The following is a 19,736-nucleotide window of genomic DNA, read 5'->3' on the forward strand; positions in this document are numbered from 1 at the left end:
TTTCGGCCTTCGCATACAAGCCATGTTGTCGCAGCCGGGCCAACACACTCTTGACATGCCCACGGTGGAATTCTAGGGAAGAGGAGAAAATTTGAATATCGTCTAGGTAGACGATGAGAAATAAATCCAGAAAGTCCTGAAGAACATCGTTAATGAAATATTGAAAAGTTGCAGGGACATTACATAGTCCAAAGGGCATTACCAAGTACTCAAAATGCCCAAATCGTGTACGGAAGGTCGTTTTCCACTCATCCCCTTCCCTGATACGAACCAGATTGTAGGCCCCACGGAGATCAAGTTTAGTGAAAACAATAGCGGCCCCCAGTCTTTGAAATAGCTCTGGTGCCAAGGGGAGAGGATAACGTTTTTTCACTGTAATCTTATTTAATTCGTGGTAGTCCACGCAGGGTCGGAGGGTATGGTCTTTCTTTTCTACGAAGAAGATGCCCGCGTCTGCTGTCGATGTGGACGGGCGAATGAACCCCCTTTTTAAGTTCTCATCCACATATTCTTTTACGCCCCTTGTTCCACCTCTGTCAAATGGAAGATCCTGCCAAATGGAATTTCAGCTCCGGAAGTAGTTTGATGGGGCAATCGTAGGCTCGATGGGGTGGCAAAGTCTCTGCCCTTTGTTTACTAAATACGTCAAGGTAGTCATGGTAAGTCTCTGGAATAGACTGAGGTAGTTCGGCCTCTGCATCCAGGCACAGTAAGGTAGAAGGCTTGTGGGAGTAGTAGGAACCACAGAACTGCTGGCAATAGGGTGAAGAGAAGGTGACTTCCCCTGTAGCCCAGTTGATGGCAGGATTGTGTGCTTGTAGCCAAGGCATACCGAGGATTACTGGAAACAGGGGGGAAGAGATAATGTCCAAACGTAAAAGTTCTTGGTGACAACTGGAGATGATAGTGGGTATAGGGTATAAGCAGTCTCTTGGACCACAGGTCCAGATTTAATAGCGGACCCATCAGCCAGATGAATAGAGAGTCCTTGGGTTTTAGGGAGGAGAGTTATCTGATGTTGTGCAGCAAAAGATGAATCCATGAAACAGCTGCAAGCTCCGGAGTCAATAATGGCCGGTATTTGCAGTCTTTCCTGGGAGCTGAAACGAAACAGAGAGGGCAAGATGAGATGCAGTCTTGGTCAAGGATCTTGCCTCGTCAAGAGACATGGGTAGACACTTACTGAGCTTAAGTGGGCAGTTTCTGACGTAATGTCCGGGTTCCCCGCAGTACAGGCACAGGTTGTTTACCCGGCGACGCTGACGCTCCTCCGGGGTCAGGGAAGGGCGAAGAACTCCCAGCTGCATGGGTTCAGGTGCATCGGATGTGGGTGCTACTAGTGCAGCGGTTGCTGGGTGCAGGTGACTGGGAGCTTTTGGGAGCATCCAGGTTGGCCAGGAGAAGCCTGTAGCCCTCTCAGTCCTTCGTTCTCTCAGGCGTCGATCGATCTGTATGGCTAGATCGATTAACGCGTTCAAGGTCTGTGGGATTCCAACTCTTGCCAGCTCATCCTTTAAAGTATCAGAGAGCCCCATGCGGAACTGGTGACGGAGCGCGGCATCGCTCCAGTTCGTGTCTGCGCTCCACCGCCTGAACTCAGCCACGTAATCCTCTGCTGCCCTGCGTCCCAGTTGCAGGGTGCGCAATGCGGCTTCTGCGGTTGCTGAAAGTTGAGGGTCTTCATGTAATTGGGCCATTGCGTCAAAGAAGGTGGTGAAGGTTGTTCAAGACAGCATCCTTCTGTTCTAGAAGATGGTGGACCCAGATTTGGGGGTCTCCGGTAAGCAGGGAGACCACAAAACCCACCTTGGTAACTTCCAGGGAGAAGGTGCGTGGTTGAAGGTCGAAGTACAGTTCGCAAGAATTGCGAAAGGCACTAAATTGGCTCAGATTTCCGGAGAATTTTTCAGGCGTGGGGACTCTGGGTTCCGGTGGGAGCATCACAACTGTTGGTGTTGATCCTGCCCCAGCTGAAGAGGTGGAAGCATGGGGGGTGCCCTGGGCTCCAGTAGGGTTGGACAGGATCAGTACCCGTTCTTCCAGCCGGGTTTAGCCATGCTGGAGATTCTTAACAGCTTTAGACAGTCCTGCCAGGTGGCGATACAGTTCCTCCATAGGAGAGGCTCCCTGCTCAGGCTCAGACATGGCTGTCTGCTACTGTCACATACCTGATGGTGGTGATCCCGATATAGCAGAGGGAGGCCTCCCTTTTGGCTCCTACTCTCGGCACTGGTAAAGTAACAGGAGGCGCAGGAGTGAGGAGTGGTACGAGTGCCTGGCAGGATCAACAGAGGTAGAGGTAATCCGGATGTTCAGGAACTGGGAAGCTGAAGCAGCTGACAGGTTAGGTAAACAGAAGCTGGATCACTGGACCAGAACCAGGAAGAAACAGGCTCAATTCAGCAGACTGAAACAACTTGGACTGAAACCAGGACAGACAGGAATCGTTCAGCAGACTGGACTGGAACTAGGAACAGACTGGAACCGTTCAGCTGGACTGGAACTAGGAACAGACTGGAATCGTTCAGCAGACTGGACTCGAACTAGCAACAGACTGGAGCTCTGTGAGCTCTTTCTAATGCAAAAAGGATTAAAAAAGGACTGTTCTCCAAATAAAGCTTTAACCACTTAACCCCCCCGACCATATTGCTGGTCAAAGACCAGAGCACTTTTTGCGATTCGGGACTGCGTCGCTTTAACTGACAATTGCGCGGTCGTGCGATGTGGCTCCCAAACAAAATTGGTGTCCTTTTTTTCCCACAAATAGAGCTTTCTTTTGGTGGTATTTGATCACCTCTGCGGTTTTTATTTTTTCCCCTTTAAACAAAAATAAAGCGACAATTTTGAAAAAAAATTATATTTTTTACTTTTTGCTGTAATAAATATCCCCCAAAAATATATAAAAAAACATTTTTTTTCCCTCAGTTTAGGCCGATACGTATTCTTCTACATATTTTTCATAAAAAAAATTGCAATAAGCGTTTATTGATTGGTTTGCGCAAAAGTTATAGCGTTTACAAAATAGGGGGTATTTTTATGGCATTTTTATTAATATATTTTTTTTACTAGTAATGGCGGCGATCAGTGATTTTTTTCGGTACTGCGACATTATGGCGGACACTTCGGACACTTTTGACACATTTTTGGGACCATTGGCATTTTTATAGCGATCAGTGCTATAAAAATGCATTGGATTACTATAAAAATGCCAATGGCAGTGAAGGGGTTAACACTAGGGGGCAGGGAAGGGGTTAAGTATGTCCCTGTGTGTTCTTACTGTGGGGGGGGAGTGGCCTCACTATGGGAAACACTGATCCTCTGTTCATACATTGTATGAACAGAAGATCAGCATTTCCCCTGCTGACAGGACCGAGAGCAGGGATGTATTCTGGCCTAGGCCGACAAGGCCCAGGCCTAGGGCGGCACTTTGCAGGGGGCGGCTGGCCGTTTGCGATTTCGCTGGGTCTGGTAAGAGGGCCTGTTGGCCATTATCCATTACTATTCCCAGGGACTGAGCCATTAGGAAGTGCCTAACCTGCTATTCTCTAGGCCTTATTGACCGCCACAATGTCCCTCTCTGTCCTCTTCCCACGGTGTTCCTCTGTCCTTTTCCCACGGCGTCCCTCTGTCCTCTTCCCACGGTGTTCCTCTGTCCTTTTCCCACGGCGTCCCTCTGTCCGTCACCCACGGCAACCCTCTGTCCTTCACCCACGGCATCCCTCTGTCCTCTTCCCATGAATATGACAGGGTGGGTCTTAAAGAAGAAGGGGTGTGGCTTTGACAGGAAGGGGTGGGTCATATTTAAATTAGGGGGTGCGCAAGTTTAGTCAGGCCTAGGGCAGCACAAAACCTAAATACACCTCTGACCGAGAGCTGTGTGTTTACACACACAGCTCCTGGTCCCCGCTCTGTAATGAGCAATCGCGGGTGCCCGGCGGCGATCGAGTGGCCGCTCAAAGAGCGGACGTATAGCTACGGGCTCTCGCCCAGGAGAGCCGACCTGCCGCCGTATAATGACGGTGGCTGGTCGGCTAGTAGTTAAACTATTTTTCCAAAAACAGAGTGGGATCTGATCCCTCACTACGTTCAAGGAGTGCCACTAGCACTCCTTGACATTCTTCCTTCGTTTCCGATTCTCCATTTCATTGATCTTTATCTGGTAGTTAAGCATTTGTTCCCTTACAGTTCTCATCTTTCATTTAAGGGGGTTCAAACCATCCTCTATTAAACTTACCCTCCCCTCAAGAGCAGTAGTCCTTTCACGTACTTTTTGCATATCATGCCTGACAAGAGACAGTTCTTCCCGAATAGTTTTGAGCTGGTCAGACATTTCATTTACAGGCGTTAATTGCATTTAATACTTCCTTCAGTGACGGTTCTACTTCCCCCAGGGCTGACATGCTAGGTGATGAATTTGCCCGATTTTGGGCATCCTCCGTCCCCTCCCCCAATGGAATTCCTAGAGGGTCTATCGTTACTTTTGGTGGAGTTACCTGGCCAGGTCCCTGACTCTTTCTTGAAGCAGGGGCCCCGGTCTGTGGTTTAGACAGCATGCTGGTGTCTTGGCTCTTATTTTTTGGGGAGTCTGGTCAGGAGTCTGGCCCTGGGCGTGTGCAAATTTCCCCAATTTGGCAGCAGCTGCCTGGATCACCTTTTGTAGTGCGCTGCGATGGCATAGTAACATGTAGTCTGGAAATTAATACCTGCAGGTGTATATTTATCTCAACCCTCTTCTCCCTTTATCCTCAAAGCCAGCCGCTTAAATGCGTGCTACACAGAATAAAGGCAATAAGGGGGGAGGAGGGGGGAAAGAGGGGAAAAAAGGGAGAACAAAAGGCAGCAGTCCACCACAACGTAAAATTTATGCTTCACAGTCCAGCCTCCTATTACCACATCAGGAGACAAAGGCAGGAGGGAAAGTTTTAGAAATACCCTGTCCCTATAACATTTTCTTCCCATCCTTCCCAAAGATGAGTAAATGGAAAGTTCTCACCCAGCCACAGATCAGATGTCAGGGGTTTGCGGGAGAGTAACCGTTACTTTTCCTCTATGTTGCAGCATATAGCGATGTAGTGCAAATTCCAAGCGGGTCTCTCATTCCTTCTTCAGCCAGGTGCTTCTCAGTCAGGGGGATGGGGGGGGGGGCGTCCTCTCACGTCGCCGCCATCTCTTGCCTCCATCAGGTAAAAGAAAAGGGGAAGAAATCCAAGCCTCTCACACCCCTGCAGTTAGCGCCTCCTCCCTGCCACCTTCCACTGATATCCTGCACACTGGGGAGACACGGCCCCTGTCAAAGCCGCCAAGCTGCTGCAATTCATAGAGCCGGAAGCATTGCCATGCAAGGGGTCGGTCCAGGGTCACAGAGCGGCTCACACGCATCGCCTGTGTGCCTGCGACTCCACCCCGGCTCCCGACCATCTTCACGGCATCAGAAGTCCCCCCGACCGGGAGTGGACATCGATCGAGGAGAAGAGTGAGGAGAGGGGGAAAGCACTCACGCTCTCACTCCAACATCCGCATCCGGTCACGCCCCATCACTGCCATATATATATATATTTTTTTTTCAAAATGTATTTTACCTCCACATGCGAATGGGATATTACTGCATTTTACTGTTTTGTAAAATTTTACCACTTTAAAAAGCTGACACGTGGTTCCTGACTTGAAGTTGTACCTGGAATAGTGTATTTGTCCTTTGTAAACACTTTCATGCTGTTAACACTGTTCATGTCTTTGCATATTCTCTCTGACATCCTTATACTCTGTGTTCTCCTCCCAGAGGTTATAGACTGTGGTCCATGTGATGATGGCTGTAGAGGAGGATACACATGGGATGCATACATCACTGTTCTAAATGAAGGTAAAAGTTAAACATATGTATACTATGAGGCACCGGAAAGTAAGGTTGTGGGTGGGGGATATGTGTCACCTAGGTTTTTCATCTACACATCATTAGGAGCTCCAGGGTTTCTATCTGTCATGATAAACAAATGTTTTGTTTTCTCCTTTCTTGGAGCCTGTAGACTTTGAAGAACGTTGAATAGGAAAAGCCTCCAGTCTTAGGTCCACATTTTAAATCCTAGACCCAGTCTGGTGCTCACTAGGGATGAGCCCGATGTTCGTGCCTACTCATTCACCAAAAATAGTGTTAAAAAAAAGTAAAAATGAGAAGAGACAGTTTGGGACAAATCCTTTATTTTTTTTAAAAAAGTGTCCCGCAATGTCCATTCATCTTCGATCACAGCGTCTGACGGTCCGAGAAAAAACCTGGAAAAAACCCAGCCTCCATGGAAGGCTCCCGTTGACTGCAGCCTTTCTGCAGTGACAGCTGTTATATAGCTGAGGGCCTAGCCACCCGGTGATGTAAATGGGTGACCCCGCCCCCTCTGACATTATGTGACGTCACATGATGTCAGAAGAGGCAGGGTCACCCGTTTATGTCACCAGGTGGCCCCGCCCTCAGCTATATAACAGCTGTTTTTCTTTCTCGGTCCATCGGACGCTGTGATCGAAGAGGAATGGATATCGCAGGACAGTTTTTTTTATTTTTTTAAATAAAGGATTTGTCCCAAATTGTCTACTGTAATTTTTACAGTTTTGATACTTTTTTTGGTGAATATGTAGGGGTACAATGTACCCAATACCCATTCACATAGGAGGGGGGTTGGGATCTGGGGGTCCCCTTGTTAAATTAGGCTTCCAGATTCCAATAAGCCCCCACCCGCAGACCCCCACAACCACCGGGCAAGGGATGTGGGGATGAGGCCCTCGTCCCCATCAACATGGGAACAAGGGGCCTAATCCTCAAAAACCCGGTGCAACGTAACTTTTGCAATTTAAGTTACACCGCCGGAAAATTTCTACCTAAGTGCCCGATCCACAAAGCACTTACCTAGAAATTTTCGGCTGTGTAACTTAAATTCGTCTTGCGCAAGGCGTTCCTAATTTAATGGGGCGAGTCCCATTTAAATTAGGCGCGCTCCCGCGCCGGACGTACTGCGCATGCTCCCGACGTCATTTTCCTGACGTGCTTTGCGCGGTTTTACGTTGCGCGGGGTTTTGAGAATCGCGACGGGCGTAAAAAAAAAATACAAGTTGCGGCGGGAAAAAAAAAAATTGAAAAAAAAAAAAAACAGGGACGCGGGATAGAAGGGTCTACTTTTACAAGGCCTAAACAGTTTAGGCCTTGTAAAAGCAGCCCTAATATTGCGACGGCAAACTAATACTAAGGCCGGGTACTCACGACCAAACATGTATGGTGAAAGCGGTCCGTCGGACCGTTTTCACCATACATGTCTGCCAGAGGGCTTCTGTACGATGGTTGTACACACCATCGTACAGAAGTCCGCGCGTAAACAATACGCGGGGCGTGTCCGCGGTGTCGCCGCGTCGATGACGCGGTGTCGCCGCGACAATGACGCGGCGACGTGGGCGGGCCGCCTTTAAAATGCTTCCACGCATGCGTCGAAGTCATTCGACGCATGCGAGGGACGGCGGGCGCCTGGACATGTACGGTAGGTCTGTACTGACGACCGTACATGTCCGAGCGGGCAGAATTCCAGCGGACTGTTTTAAAACAAGTCCAGGAATATTTGTCTGCTGGGAAAAGGCCCGGCGGGCAAATGTTTGCTGGAATTCGGCCCGCTCGCGCCCACACACGACCAAACATGTCTGCTGAAACTGGCCTGCGGGCCAGTTTCAGCAGACATGTTTGCTCGTGAGTATGGGGCCTTACGGAGAAAAAACGAAGCGTAAAAGCTTTGTGGATCTCCGTAAGTGCTAATTTGCATACCCGAAGCGGCATTTCGGCGAGAAATGCCCCCAGCGGCGGCTGCGGTACTGCATCCTGAGATCCGACAGTGTAAGTCCCTTACACATGTCGGATCTTCTCCCTATCTATGTGAAACTGATTCTGTGGATCAGTTCCATAGATAGAAACAGGGATACGACAGCGTATCAGTAGATACGCCGGCGTATCCCTTTTGAGGATTAGGCCCAAGGTGTTTTTGGGGGACTCGGATAAGGGTCTGGTATGGATTTTGGGGTACCTTTTGCCATTTTTTTTTTTTTAATTTTAGCTTAGGGTTCCCCTTAAAATCCATACCAGACCCGATATGTTCTAACAGACCCCTGTCTGTTCTAACATGACTGCACACCAGTACAAGCAAAAAGCAAGGTCCATAAAGACATGGATGAGCAAGTTTGGATTTGGGGAACTTGACACAAGAACACAGCCACAGCGGTGCACAAGGTAAACAAATGTCCCCTCCATGCCAAGCTTCTGCAGGCCTTCCCATGGACACCCTGTTATCTAAAATTCCTCTGGAACATGAGGGACATGTTTCTGGAAAGTGCTGAAGCCATAGATGGCCCAAATGTATAAGAAGTGTTGGAAGCATGGGCATGCTGGGTCTTGTAGTTACTCAACACCAAAGAAGAAAAAAAATTCTCAGGTCTGCTATGTTATACTGCAAGTATCAATCCACAACTGCCCTGCTGGAAAAGTCTGTGCATGTTTGGCAGCATGAATTGCAAGCAGGTCAATCTAGCGGCACCATTTTAAATTGCCACATGAGTAGCATAACGAGTAGCTCTGCATTGTTTCAGAGCAGATGTTATTTGCACTTGTCCTATTTGAATTTTTTTCGTAGATTATTTCGCATTGTGTTACATACCTCTTCAGCATTTGAGCTTTATTTGGACACTATTAGCCGGATTCAGAAAGACTTACGCTGACGTATCTACTGATACGCCGTCGTAAGTCCAAATGTGCGGCGTCGTATCTATGCGCTGATTCTTTAAATGAGATATGCCTGAATTTTGCCAAGATACGACCGACGTAAGTCTCCTACGCCATCGTATCTTGGGCGCATATTTACGCTGGCCGCTAGGGTCGCTTCCGTTGATTTACGCGTTGAATATGTAAATGAGCAATATACGCTGATTCACGAACGTACGTACGTCCGTCGCAGTAAGCTACGCAGTTTACGTAAGGGGTACGTCCGGTGTATAGTTGTTCCACCAAAAAGGAGGCGCAGCCCATGCAAAGTTATGGACGTCGGAACAGCAGTCGTTTTTTACGTCGTTTACGTATGTCGTACGTGAATGGGGCTGGACGTAGGTTACGTTCACGTCATATGAATGGAGCCGGCGTATCTTCGACGTGATTCTGAGCATGCGCCGTTCGTTCGGCCATGCATTTACATGGGGTAACGCTTCATTATAATACTACACGCCCACTGCCTTGCTACTTTGAATTAGGCGGGCTTATGCCGGCCATTTTACGTTACGCCGGCGCAAGAAAGGGAGCAAGTGCTTTGTGAATACAGTACGAGCCTATCTATGTTACGTCGGCGTATCGCATATCAGATGCGCTACGCCGCTCTAAATATACGCCGATCTCTCTGAATCCGGCTATATATTGTTTGCCACTTGCACAATATTTTGCACTTTGCACCTATTATCATTGCTTTTATGCTTGTGCGTTTTTATACTCATTGCTTTTATGCTTGTGCGTTTTTATACTTTTGCAGAGTTTGCCACTTGCACAATATTTTGCACTTTGCACCTATTATCATTGCTTTTATGCTTGTGCATTTTTATACTCATATAGCCAGATTCAGGTAGAGATACAACGGCGTAACTCCGAAACTGCGCCGTCGTATATTTAAGCATATTCTCAAACTGAGATACGCTTAAATGTTGCTAAGATACGAGCGGCATAAGTCTTCCTACGCCGTCGTATCTTAGCTGTCTATTTACGCTGGCCGCTAGGGGCGTGTACGCTGATTTACGCCTAGAATATGTAAATCAGCGAGATACGCCTATTCACGAACATACGCACAGCCGTCGCAGTAAAGATACGCCGTTTACGTAAGGTGTTTTCAGGCGTAAAGATAAACCACCAAAAAGATGGCGCAGCCAATGTTAAGTATGGACTTCGGGAACCGCATCAAATTTTTCAATTTTTACGTTGTTTGCGTAAGTCGTCCGTGAATGGGGCTGGGCGTAATTTACGTTCACGTCGAAACCAATGAGTCTTTGTGGCGTAATTTGGAGCATGCACACTGGGATACGTCCACGGACGGCGCATGCGCCGTTCGTTCAAAACGTCATTTACGTGTGGTCATGCTTTATTTACATAAAACACGCCCACCTCTTCACAATTTGAATTAGGCGCGCTTACGCCGGCACATTTACTCTACACCGCCGTAACTTAGGACACAAGTGCTTTGTGAATACCGCACTTGCCTCTCTTACTTGCGGCGGTGTAACGTAAATTACATACGCTACGCCCGCATAACTTTAAGCCGCCGTACGTGAATCTGGCTAATTGCTTTTATGCTTGTGCGTTTTTATACTTTTGCATATAATTTTAGCAACAGCTCAATACTACTTTTTATATTCAATTTCCTGGACAGTCTTGGTGAATCAGGGACGGTTGGGAGGTACGTGCAATGTATTATTTTTGGGTTTAGATGTGCTTTAAGTTCTTTGTGCATTCCTTTGGTACTGATTGACGTACATTTTTTTTTGAAGGAGGATTAGTTAGTGAGGAAGAATACCCATATTCTGCTGTAAGAAAAAACTGCAGAAAAGATCTCACAGCTATAGGATGGATCTATGATTTTCAGATGCTTGCAAAGGATGAGACAGGTGAGGATGGATGGTCCTACTGAGGCCTTGACTTTCTTCTTCTAAATCTAATAGTAGTTATAACAAATAAAAAGCCATTTAAGACCTCATACTTGGTACTTCTATTTTTCACATGACCCCTGTTATCTTTACCTACACCTACTCATTGATGTTAGTTATGTCCAAGCATAGTTTAACCACTTAAGGACCGAGCCTTTTTCTGAGATTTGGTGTTTTTCAAGTTAAAATAAAACATTTTTTGCTAGAAAATTACTTGGAACCTCCAAACATTATGGCCCGGATTCACGTAGCACTTGTGCCGACGTATCTCAATATACGCCGCGTAAGTGTAACTGTGCGCCGTCGTATCTGTGCGCCGTGCCCACAAAACTAGATACGCCTGAAAATAGGCTTCCTACGACCGACGTAACTTTCCTACGCCGGCGTATCGTAGGCGCATATTTACGCTGGGCGCATTTGCCGCTCCCATTGATTTTGTATTCAAATATGCAAATGAGGGAGATACGGCGATTCACGAACGTACGTGCGCAGGCTACGCGTGGTGCGTGTAAGTTCAACGTCCGGCCTAAAGTTATTCCACATAAAGCAGGTGTAACTCAGCACCAGACGTGCACAGGTCAGCTGGACAGCAGCTGCAGCAGCTCCGTTACGGACGAGCTGAGCAACCACACTTGCAGGACAACACCTGTATGCCAACATGCCAGGCAGGGCCGCCATCAGAAATTATGGGGCCCCTTACACAGCTTTAGGCATGGGCCTGGGGGGGTGCTGCCGCAAATTGAGAAAGACGAAATAAAGAAAAATATATATATAAAAAGGAACTCAAAAGAATAAAAAAATAAAATTAAAAATATCAAAAACATATTTTTTTTTTTATAAAAATAAAAAAAAAGGTGACTTGCCATCTGGGGTCCTGTGTCCTGTGCTCACACACACCACATCCACTTCACAGGACTTGGGAGCAGAAACGCCACGGCAAGGCTCCAATGGTGTTGCTGTCCATTCATACTACATTCACACGGTCGTGGGTATAACCTCTCCCCGACGACCCAAGGTGACACACCTTGCTGGCAGGCATGTCACCCACATTCACACACCAGTCACACTGTAGCCTGCACTACTGACTGCGCAGTCACTACTAAAATAAAAAAGCTCATAACCTGAGCAAACAAAAACAAAAAACTCATAACCTGAGCAAAGAAAAGAAAAAAAGCTCATAACCTGAGCAAAGAAAAGAAAAAAAAGGCACTCATTTGCCCTGTCGTGGGCCACGCATGGTGCCACGGCTCCGGCTCCTCAGTTGTCTGGGGGGAGCCTTGGGTGGGGTGGGTGGAGCATCAGGAGGAGGATCATCCCCAGGTCTGCCACTCCTGGCAGGTGCTGGCTGCCTGCCCTCCAACGCCAGGGTAATGCAGGTGAGGACCGCGTTAGTCTGCGCCTGCATCTGCAGCTGGCGGGTGGTGGTGTGCCGCTGGTGGCGCCTCGTCTGCCTCCCCTCCGCCTCGATGGCAGCAGTATTGGCCTGTACAGCCACTGCCAGGCTCTTTACCTCTGCCACGAGACCTGATGTTGTGGCCTGCAGCTCCCCAACGCAGGTGACCAGAGCAGCGCATTTACCACTCACATCCTGCAGGCTGTCAGTTATCTGGGCTGAGGAGGCCAGGCTGTCTGCCACACGGCGCATGCCCCCCGCCAAAGCACCCATATGGTGGGTCTGGCGGGCCTGTTCCCTCGCAAGATTTTCCTGGAGGGATTCAGGAACACCCCTTGTCTTGTGCTTAGCCTTCCTGGGGGCAGGAGAGGCTTGGGGCTGTCTGTACAGGGAGGCCCTTGAGGGGCTTTCCCTGATTGGGAAGAGGGTTTGGGAGGGTCCAGGGATGAGGTTCTCCTCATCAAGGTATACACCTTCCTCAAGGTCCCCATGCTCCTCCAGCAGCTGACGATGGGCCCGCTTCCTCCAGCACATCTGTGGATGACACAAAACATTCACATGTTGGTGGACCCACACACTTGTCACATATCTCTTCCACCTCCTCACATGCTACACACCGGATGGGGGATAAAACACACTTACCTGTCCTCAAGGCCTGGTCACCGGAGTCAAAGTCCTCCATGCCCTCCACCTGCTCCCTCTCCAGACATTGGGCGATGACCTCCTCCTCATCCATCAACCGCAGAGCAGAGGCTGGTCCTCCTCCCATGCCCCTGGCGTGCCTCCTAATAATGGCCAGCTTGTCCCGGACCGGACGTCTCATGTCATTAATCTTTTTACAGATATCGTCGGGGGTCCTGGTCTCATTACCGATGGCATTGACCTCCAGGGTGATCTCTTCAAGGATCTCGATCTTACGTGCCCTGCTGGTCCTGGCACTGTGGGCACCATGGAGGTACTGTACTTGTCAAATTTGGCTATTGCCGAAATCAGGACATCCCTCTCCTCCTTCGAAAAATTCCTCCTCTCCTTGCCAACATTTACAGCTGCCATCGCTCAGCAAAAGTACCTTGCTTCAGGTGGGGAAACAAGCATAAATATGCGCAGATGTATGTGAATCTGGGCCATTATATATATTTTTTCCGAACACGCTAGAGAATAAAATGGCGGTTGTTATAATACTTTTTGTCACACCGTATTTGCGCAGCGGTCTTACAAGCGCACTTTTTTGGGAAAGATTTTTGAATAAAAAAAAACAGTAAAGTTTGCCCAATTTTTTTTATATTGTGAAAGATAATGTTACGCTGAGTAAATTGATACCCAACATGTCCCGCTCGTGGAATCTCCATAGGGACGTTTAAAAAATTCTACAGGGTGCAATTCTACAAAGGAGGTTTAGGGCTAGAATTATTGCACTCACTCTAACGATCGTGGTGATACCTCACATGTGTGATTTGAACATTGTTTTCATATGCGCTGCTTACGTATGCGTTCGCTATTGCACGCAAGCTTGTCGGGACGGGGCAATTTAAAAAAAAAATTCTTACTTATTTTACTTTTAAAAAAATCTTTTGACGCTGTTTTTTAAAAAAATAATACTTTTGGGACACTTTTATTCCTATTACAAGGAATGTAAACACCCCTTGTAATAGAAAAAAGCATGACAGGACCTTTTAAATATGAGATCTGGGGTCAAAAACACCTCAGATCTCATATTTACACTAAAATGCAATAAAAAAATGTAATTTAAAAAAAGAAAAAATGTCCTTTTAAGAGAAGGATGACAGGGTGACAGGGTGTTGCTGCATCCTCACCCAACTTTCTTACATAAGGTGGTTTCAGGTTTTCATCTGAATCAAGATATAGTCCTACCAGATCCAGATCCGCAGTCTTCGGAGGAAGAGAGTCTACACGCTCTAGATGTTGTAAGAGCGGTAAAGGTTTATCTGCAAGCTACGGCTCAGATAAGAAAGACTGATTGTCTGTTTATTCTGTCACAAGGCCCAAGGAAGGGCCAGGCAGTGTCAAAATACACTATTGTAAGATGGATTTGACAAGTCATTATTCAGGCCTATGGTTTAGAAAAGAAGATCCCTCCTTTTCAGGTGAAAGTGCACTTGACTAGAGCGGTTGGTGCTTCATGGGCAGTGCATTACCAGGCCTCCATGTCTCAAATCTGTAAGGCTGCTACTTGGTCTTCGGTCCATATATTTACTAAATTCTACCAGGTAGATGTGAGAGGTTACGAGGATGCCACCTTCGGGCATAGTGTGTTGCAGGCAGCGGTATAGATCCTCTGGCTCGGTGGCGGTCTTATTCTGATCTGTTTCTCCCTCCCCTCAAATTTTAGCATTGTTATGGGACATCCCATTAAGTAATTAAGGCTCTGTGTCCCGTGATGTATGATCAAGAAAATAGGATTTTTTAATACAGCTTACCTGTAAAATCCTTTTCTTGGGAATACATCACGGGACACAGAGCTAAACATGGAACACTTATTGCTTTGCTACAAAACTGAGGTACTCTCCATTTGGGAGGGGTTATGTAGGGGAGGAACTCCATTTTAATTGGGTTTGCCAGTGTCCAATCACCTGTGGTGACTACATAACCCATTAAGTAATTAAGGCTCTGTGTCCCGTGATGTATTCCCAAGAAAAGGATTTTTGCTAATCTAAAAATAATGGAAAATCTACCACAGGTTTAAGATATATGGTTTCCGTTATATCTCTCTAACATCTTTCATTACTCTTCCAGAAATGACCTCTTATGTTGGAAACCATGGAACTCTGACAGTAATTATCAACGGTGTATTGCTACAGGTTAGTGGACAATGATATGGTAAGCATTGAATCAAGGTAGTGAAATTAAGTTGTTCATATGATCTCTTCATTGTTTTTTCAGCATTACAAAAATGGAATCGTAGATAATCTTCCCCAAAACTGCAATCCAGATTATAACGATCACGCAGTCTTGATAGTAGGATATGTTAACAGTAAGTAAAAGAGCATTATAAATACTACTACTTAGACACATGTCAGAAAAAAACACGTTTAAATACTTTAAATACTGGGTATAATAAAATAGAGAATAGAGTATATATTATAGATAATAGTAGATTATAGTCCATGGGCCAGATTCACAGCAGTACGCCGGCGTATCTACTGATACACCGGCGTACTTTCAAATTTGCCGCGTCGTATCTTTAGTTTGAATCCTCAAACCAAGATACGACGGCTTCTGGCTTCGATCCGACAGGCGTACGCCTTCGGATCGTAGGTGCAATACTTCGGCGCCCGCTGGGTGGAGTTTGCATTGTTTTCCGCGTTGGGTATGCTAATTAGCTTTTTCCGGCGATCCACGAAGGTACGCGCGGCCGTGGCATTCTCTTACGTCGTCGCTAGTCGGCTTTTCCCGGCGTATAGTTAAAGTAGTTAAAGCTGCTGTTTTGTGGCGTATAGATAGACTTGCCATGTTAAAGTATGGCCGTCGTTCCCGTGTCGAATTTTAAATGTTTTTTTTTGCGCGTAAGTCGTCCGTGAATAGTAAAGGACGTAACGCACGTCAAAAATCAAAAAATGACGTCATTTCGCGCAAAGCACGGCGGGAAATTTCAAAACGGATCATGCGCATTTCAATCGGCACGGGGACACGCTTCATTTAAATGAATCACGCCCCCTACCCGCCCAATTTGAAATACGCGCCGAGAAATACACTACGCCGCCGTAACTTACGGCGCAAAATCTTCCTGGATTCGAGATTCCGCCAGGTAAGATACGGTGGCGTAGCGTATCTCTGATACGCTGCGCCAGGGCAAATGTCTGTGAATCTGGCTCCATATCTAGAACAAGGATAAATCAGTAGTTGCATGTTTAACCTAAACTTAATACACCATTAAATGCATATTTGGGAGCTGTTTTGTCTGTCAAATTATTTGCATTTCTGTCTGTCCATTACTGAGATTTACAAAACCCTGCCAACCAGAGTTGGGATAAGGACTCTTTCACACAGGCGGACTCTGCCAGCAGATCCACCTGCTCAGCAGGGAATCTGTCTGCTCATCCCCGCTGAGCAGGCGATTGACAGATCTGTGTCTTCTCCCCTTATGAAGAGCGGTCATGAACACAGCCCGCTTTACTCTATGGGCGGTCGAATGTAAACGCACTGCTTGTCTGTTTACAGCTGACTGTCATCTGATTTGATCTGCCAGACAGATGGGAAACGGATCCCTCATCTGTCTGTTTTTAGTGGATAGGATCAGATGGGATGACGGCGGGTGTAAACAGACACATGTCCCATTACATCAGCCGCTCCATAGAGGGCAATGGATGGGACGATTGAGTCTGCTTGGCAGTTTTTTAGGTGGACCTGTTTGGACTATCCATTGCCCTCTATGGTCCGCCTGTGAGAAAGGGGCCTAATGATCTGACTTTTCTGTACAGCTGTTAAGAAATATTGCCAGAATATTTCTCTACCCCCAACCTGTGGTTGGATGATGAAAGAGCTGCTGCAGACTGATATACTGTATATCTGTTTAAAATCTAGCTTAAAAGAAAAAAAAGACAGTCTATACCTTTCCCCATCAAGGGAAATTATATTCTGTATAATAAAATGTTATGACTTTGGGGAACATGACAACTGGCTTCAAGAGTTAGTCTACCCAAAAATGACATTATGGTAGATCATTGTAGACTGATTTAGTCCCTGTCTCCCTATATGTCTTGGATACTCAAATAGCGAGCCCTATTTGGAATATGTACAGTATGTGTGTGGATCTGGTGGTGGGAACAGGAAGTAGGAAATTATGAAATGAAACTAGGAAAAGGTTCACACGTTGTTCGTTGTCCACATGTGCATTGATCCTGTGCACCTCAATAAGGCTCTCCTAGAGCAAGTGATCGCTGATATGCCACAGGCAAAGGTCTTCAGGATACTAGATGCAGAAACAGTGGAAGTTAAAGCAAGATCTGGTAGACCAAGAAAAATATAAGACAGAACAGCTCACAGGATTGTGAGAAAAACAATTCAAAACCCACGTTTGACTGCACGATCCCTCCAGAAAGATCTGGCAGACACTGGAGTTGTGGTACACTATTCCACTATAAAAAGATACAGTACTTGTACAAATATGGTCTTCATGGAAGAGTCAATAGAACAAAACCTCTTCTACGTCCTCACCACAAAAATCAGTGTTTGAACTTTGCAAATGAACATATAGACAAGCCTGATGCATTTTGGAAACAAGTTCTGTGGACCGATGAGGTTAAAATGGAACTTTTTGGCCGGAATGAGCAAAGGTACGTTTGGAGAAGAAAGGGCACAGAATTTAATGAAAAGAACCTCTGTCCAACTGTTAAGCATGGAGGTGGATCAATCATGCTTTGGGGTTGTATTGCAGCCAGTGGCACAGGGAACATTTCACGAGTAGAAGGAAAAATGGATTTTAATAAAATTTCAGCAAATTTTGGATGGTAACTTGATGCCATCTGTGAAAAAGCTGAAGTTAAAGAGAGGATGGCTTCTACAAATGGATAATGATCCCAAACACACCTCAAAATCCACAGGGGATTACATCAAGAGGCGTAAACTGAAGGTTTTGCCATGGCCTTCACAATCTCCTGACCTCAACATAATTGAAAATCTATGGATAGACCTTAAAAGAGCAGTGCGTGACAGACAGCCCAGAAATCTCAAAGAACTGGAAGACTTTTGTAAGGAAGAATGGGCAAAGATACCTCAAACAAGAATTGAAAGACTCTTGGCTGGCTACAAAAAGCGTTTACAAAAGCTGTGATACTTGCCAAGGGGGCAGTACAAGATATTAACTCTGCAGGGTGCCCAAACTTTTGCAGACGCCATTTTTTTGTTTTCGTTAAGTATATAACATTACATTCTGTATACCTCAAACATGTACGGTATGCTGTTTGTTTGTTTTTTGGGGGTGTACATACGGTATTATCGCTATTTTTCACCTGGCTTCCGGGTACTAGCTCCCGCGGGAGTAGGCGTTTCTATGCAGTGGCGCAATATCCTCTGGGACTTCGCCCAGATGATTGACGTGCCTGACAAAAACTTCCCCTCGGCGGATAAGGCGCGTCGCGAGTTTCCGAAACTAGCCGAACTGCGAGTCAGCTCTATACATCGCTATTAGCCGTGTAGAGCTGACTGCGCAGGCGCCGTATAGAGCCGACTCGCAGTTCGGCTAGTTACGGAAACTTGTGACGCGCCTTATCCGCCAGGGGAAGTTTTTGTCAGGCACGTCAATCATCTGGACAAAGTCCCAGAGGACATTGCGCCACTGCATAGGAACGCCTACTCCCACGGGAGCTAGTACCCGGAAGCCAGGTGAAAAATAGCGATAATACCGTATGTACACCCCAAAAAAATAAACAAACAGCATACTGTACATGTTTGAGGTATACAGAATGTAATGTTATATACTTGTTTTTTGGGTGAACCTACGCAAGTACCTCGTTTTTACCGCGATTCGGGTACTTTGTCGCAGTAAGTGGGCTTAGCACTATATGACCATATAGTGTGACCAAACCCCCGTATTTTTTAATATGTTCAGGTATTTTTAACTAGCCTTGCAGGATAAATGTCATTTTTGCATGTGTGCGCTATAATCTGTTTTGTACTGTTTTTGGTCTTATAGCAGCACCATCTTAGATGTATAGCATTTTTTGGGTGTGCCCCCCAAGTATGTCTTTGTATTTTGTATAGACCCTGACCAGGTCTCTTAGGCTAGAGCACCCCTCCCCCTCTTCATTACCTCACATTAGTGGCCACCAGTGCATAGGAGGAATCCCTTCAGTTCTCCCATATAGAGGAGTTCATCTCCCAAGGTTGAGACACTAGGTTCTTTCATTCTATTAACAGGTTAGGACCCACTAATTTGGGGTACTTTGTCGCAGTAAGTGGGCTTAGCACTATATGATCATATAGTGTGACCAAACCCCCGCATTTTTGAATATGTTCAGGTGTTTTTAACTAGCCTTGCAGGATAAATGTCATTTTTGCATGTGTGCGCTATAATCATTTTTTTACCGCGATTTTGATGCGATTTTGCCACGATTTGCGTTTAACCTGTTTATAGCTGGTTGTTAAAGGAAATGTAAAAAAAAAAAATTGCGGTAAAAAACATGGGTCGAAAAACGCAGCAAGTACTGAAAAAAGCACTGCAAAAACGCTCAAAAACAACATGCATAGTTGTGAATCAAGCCTAAATGCGTACTAAACCATGTCAGAGCAATCAATATGCAGCTCAACCCTACTAATAGCCAGATTCAGAAAGACTGGCTTATCTTTGTGCAGGTGTAGCGTATCGCATTTACGCTACGTCGCTGTAAGTCAGAGAGGCAAGTGCTGTATTCACAAAGCACTTGCCTCCTAAGTTACGGCGGTGTAGCGTAAATGGGCCGGCGTAAGCGCGCCGAATTCAAATTGTGAAGAGGTGGGCGTGTTTTATGTAAATAAACCATGACCCGACGTGATTGACGTTTTTAACGAGCGGCGCATGCGCCGTCCGTGGACATATCCCAGTGTGCATTGCTCCAAAGTACGCCGCAAGGACTTATTGGTTTCGACGTGAACGTAAATTACGTCCAACCCCATTCACGGACGACTTACGCAAACGACGTAAAATTTTCAA

General features: G+C 46.4%; 1 protein-coding gene across 3 annotated transcripts in view; it reads left to right on the top strand.

The window, feature by feature from the left end:
• LOC120917542 (cathepsin W-like) overlaps positions 1-19,736 on the top strand; it is a 61,285-nt gene that overhangs the window by 32,394 nt on the left and 9,155 nt on the right. For all 3 annotated transcript variants that reach the window (XM_040328909.1, XM_040328911.1, XM_040328910.1), the window contains exons 6-9: positions 5,780-5,860; positions 10,540-10,656; positions 14,843-14,907; positions 14,990-15,080. In XM_040328909.1, coding sequence (XP_040184843.1) covers positions 5,780-5,860; positions 10,540-10,656; positions 14,843-14,907; positions 14,990-15,080 — 354 coding nt within the window. The remainder of the gene's footprint in view (positions 1-5,779; positions 5,861-10,539; positions 10,657-14,842; positions 14,908-14,989; positions 15,081-19,736) is intronic.

This window comes from Rana temporaria, chromosome 11 (assembly GCF_905171775.1).
Source record: "Rana temporaria chromosome 11, aRanTem1.1, whole genome shotgun sequence".
NCBI lineage: Eukaryota > Metazoa > Chordata > Amphibia > Anura > Ranidae > Rana > Rana temporaria.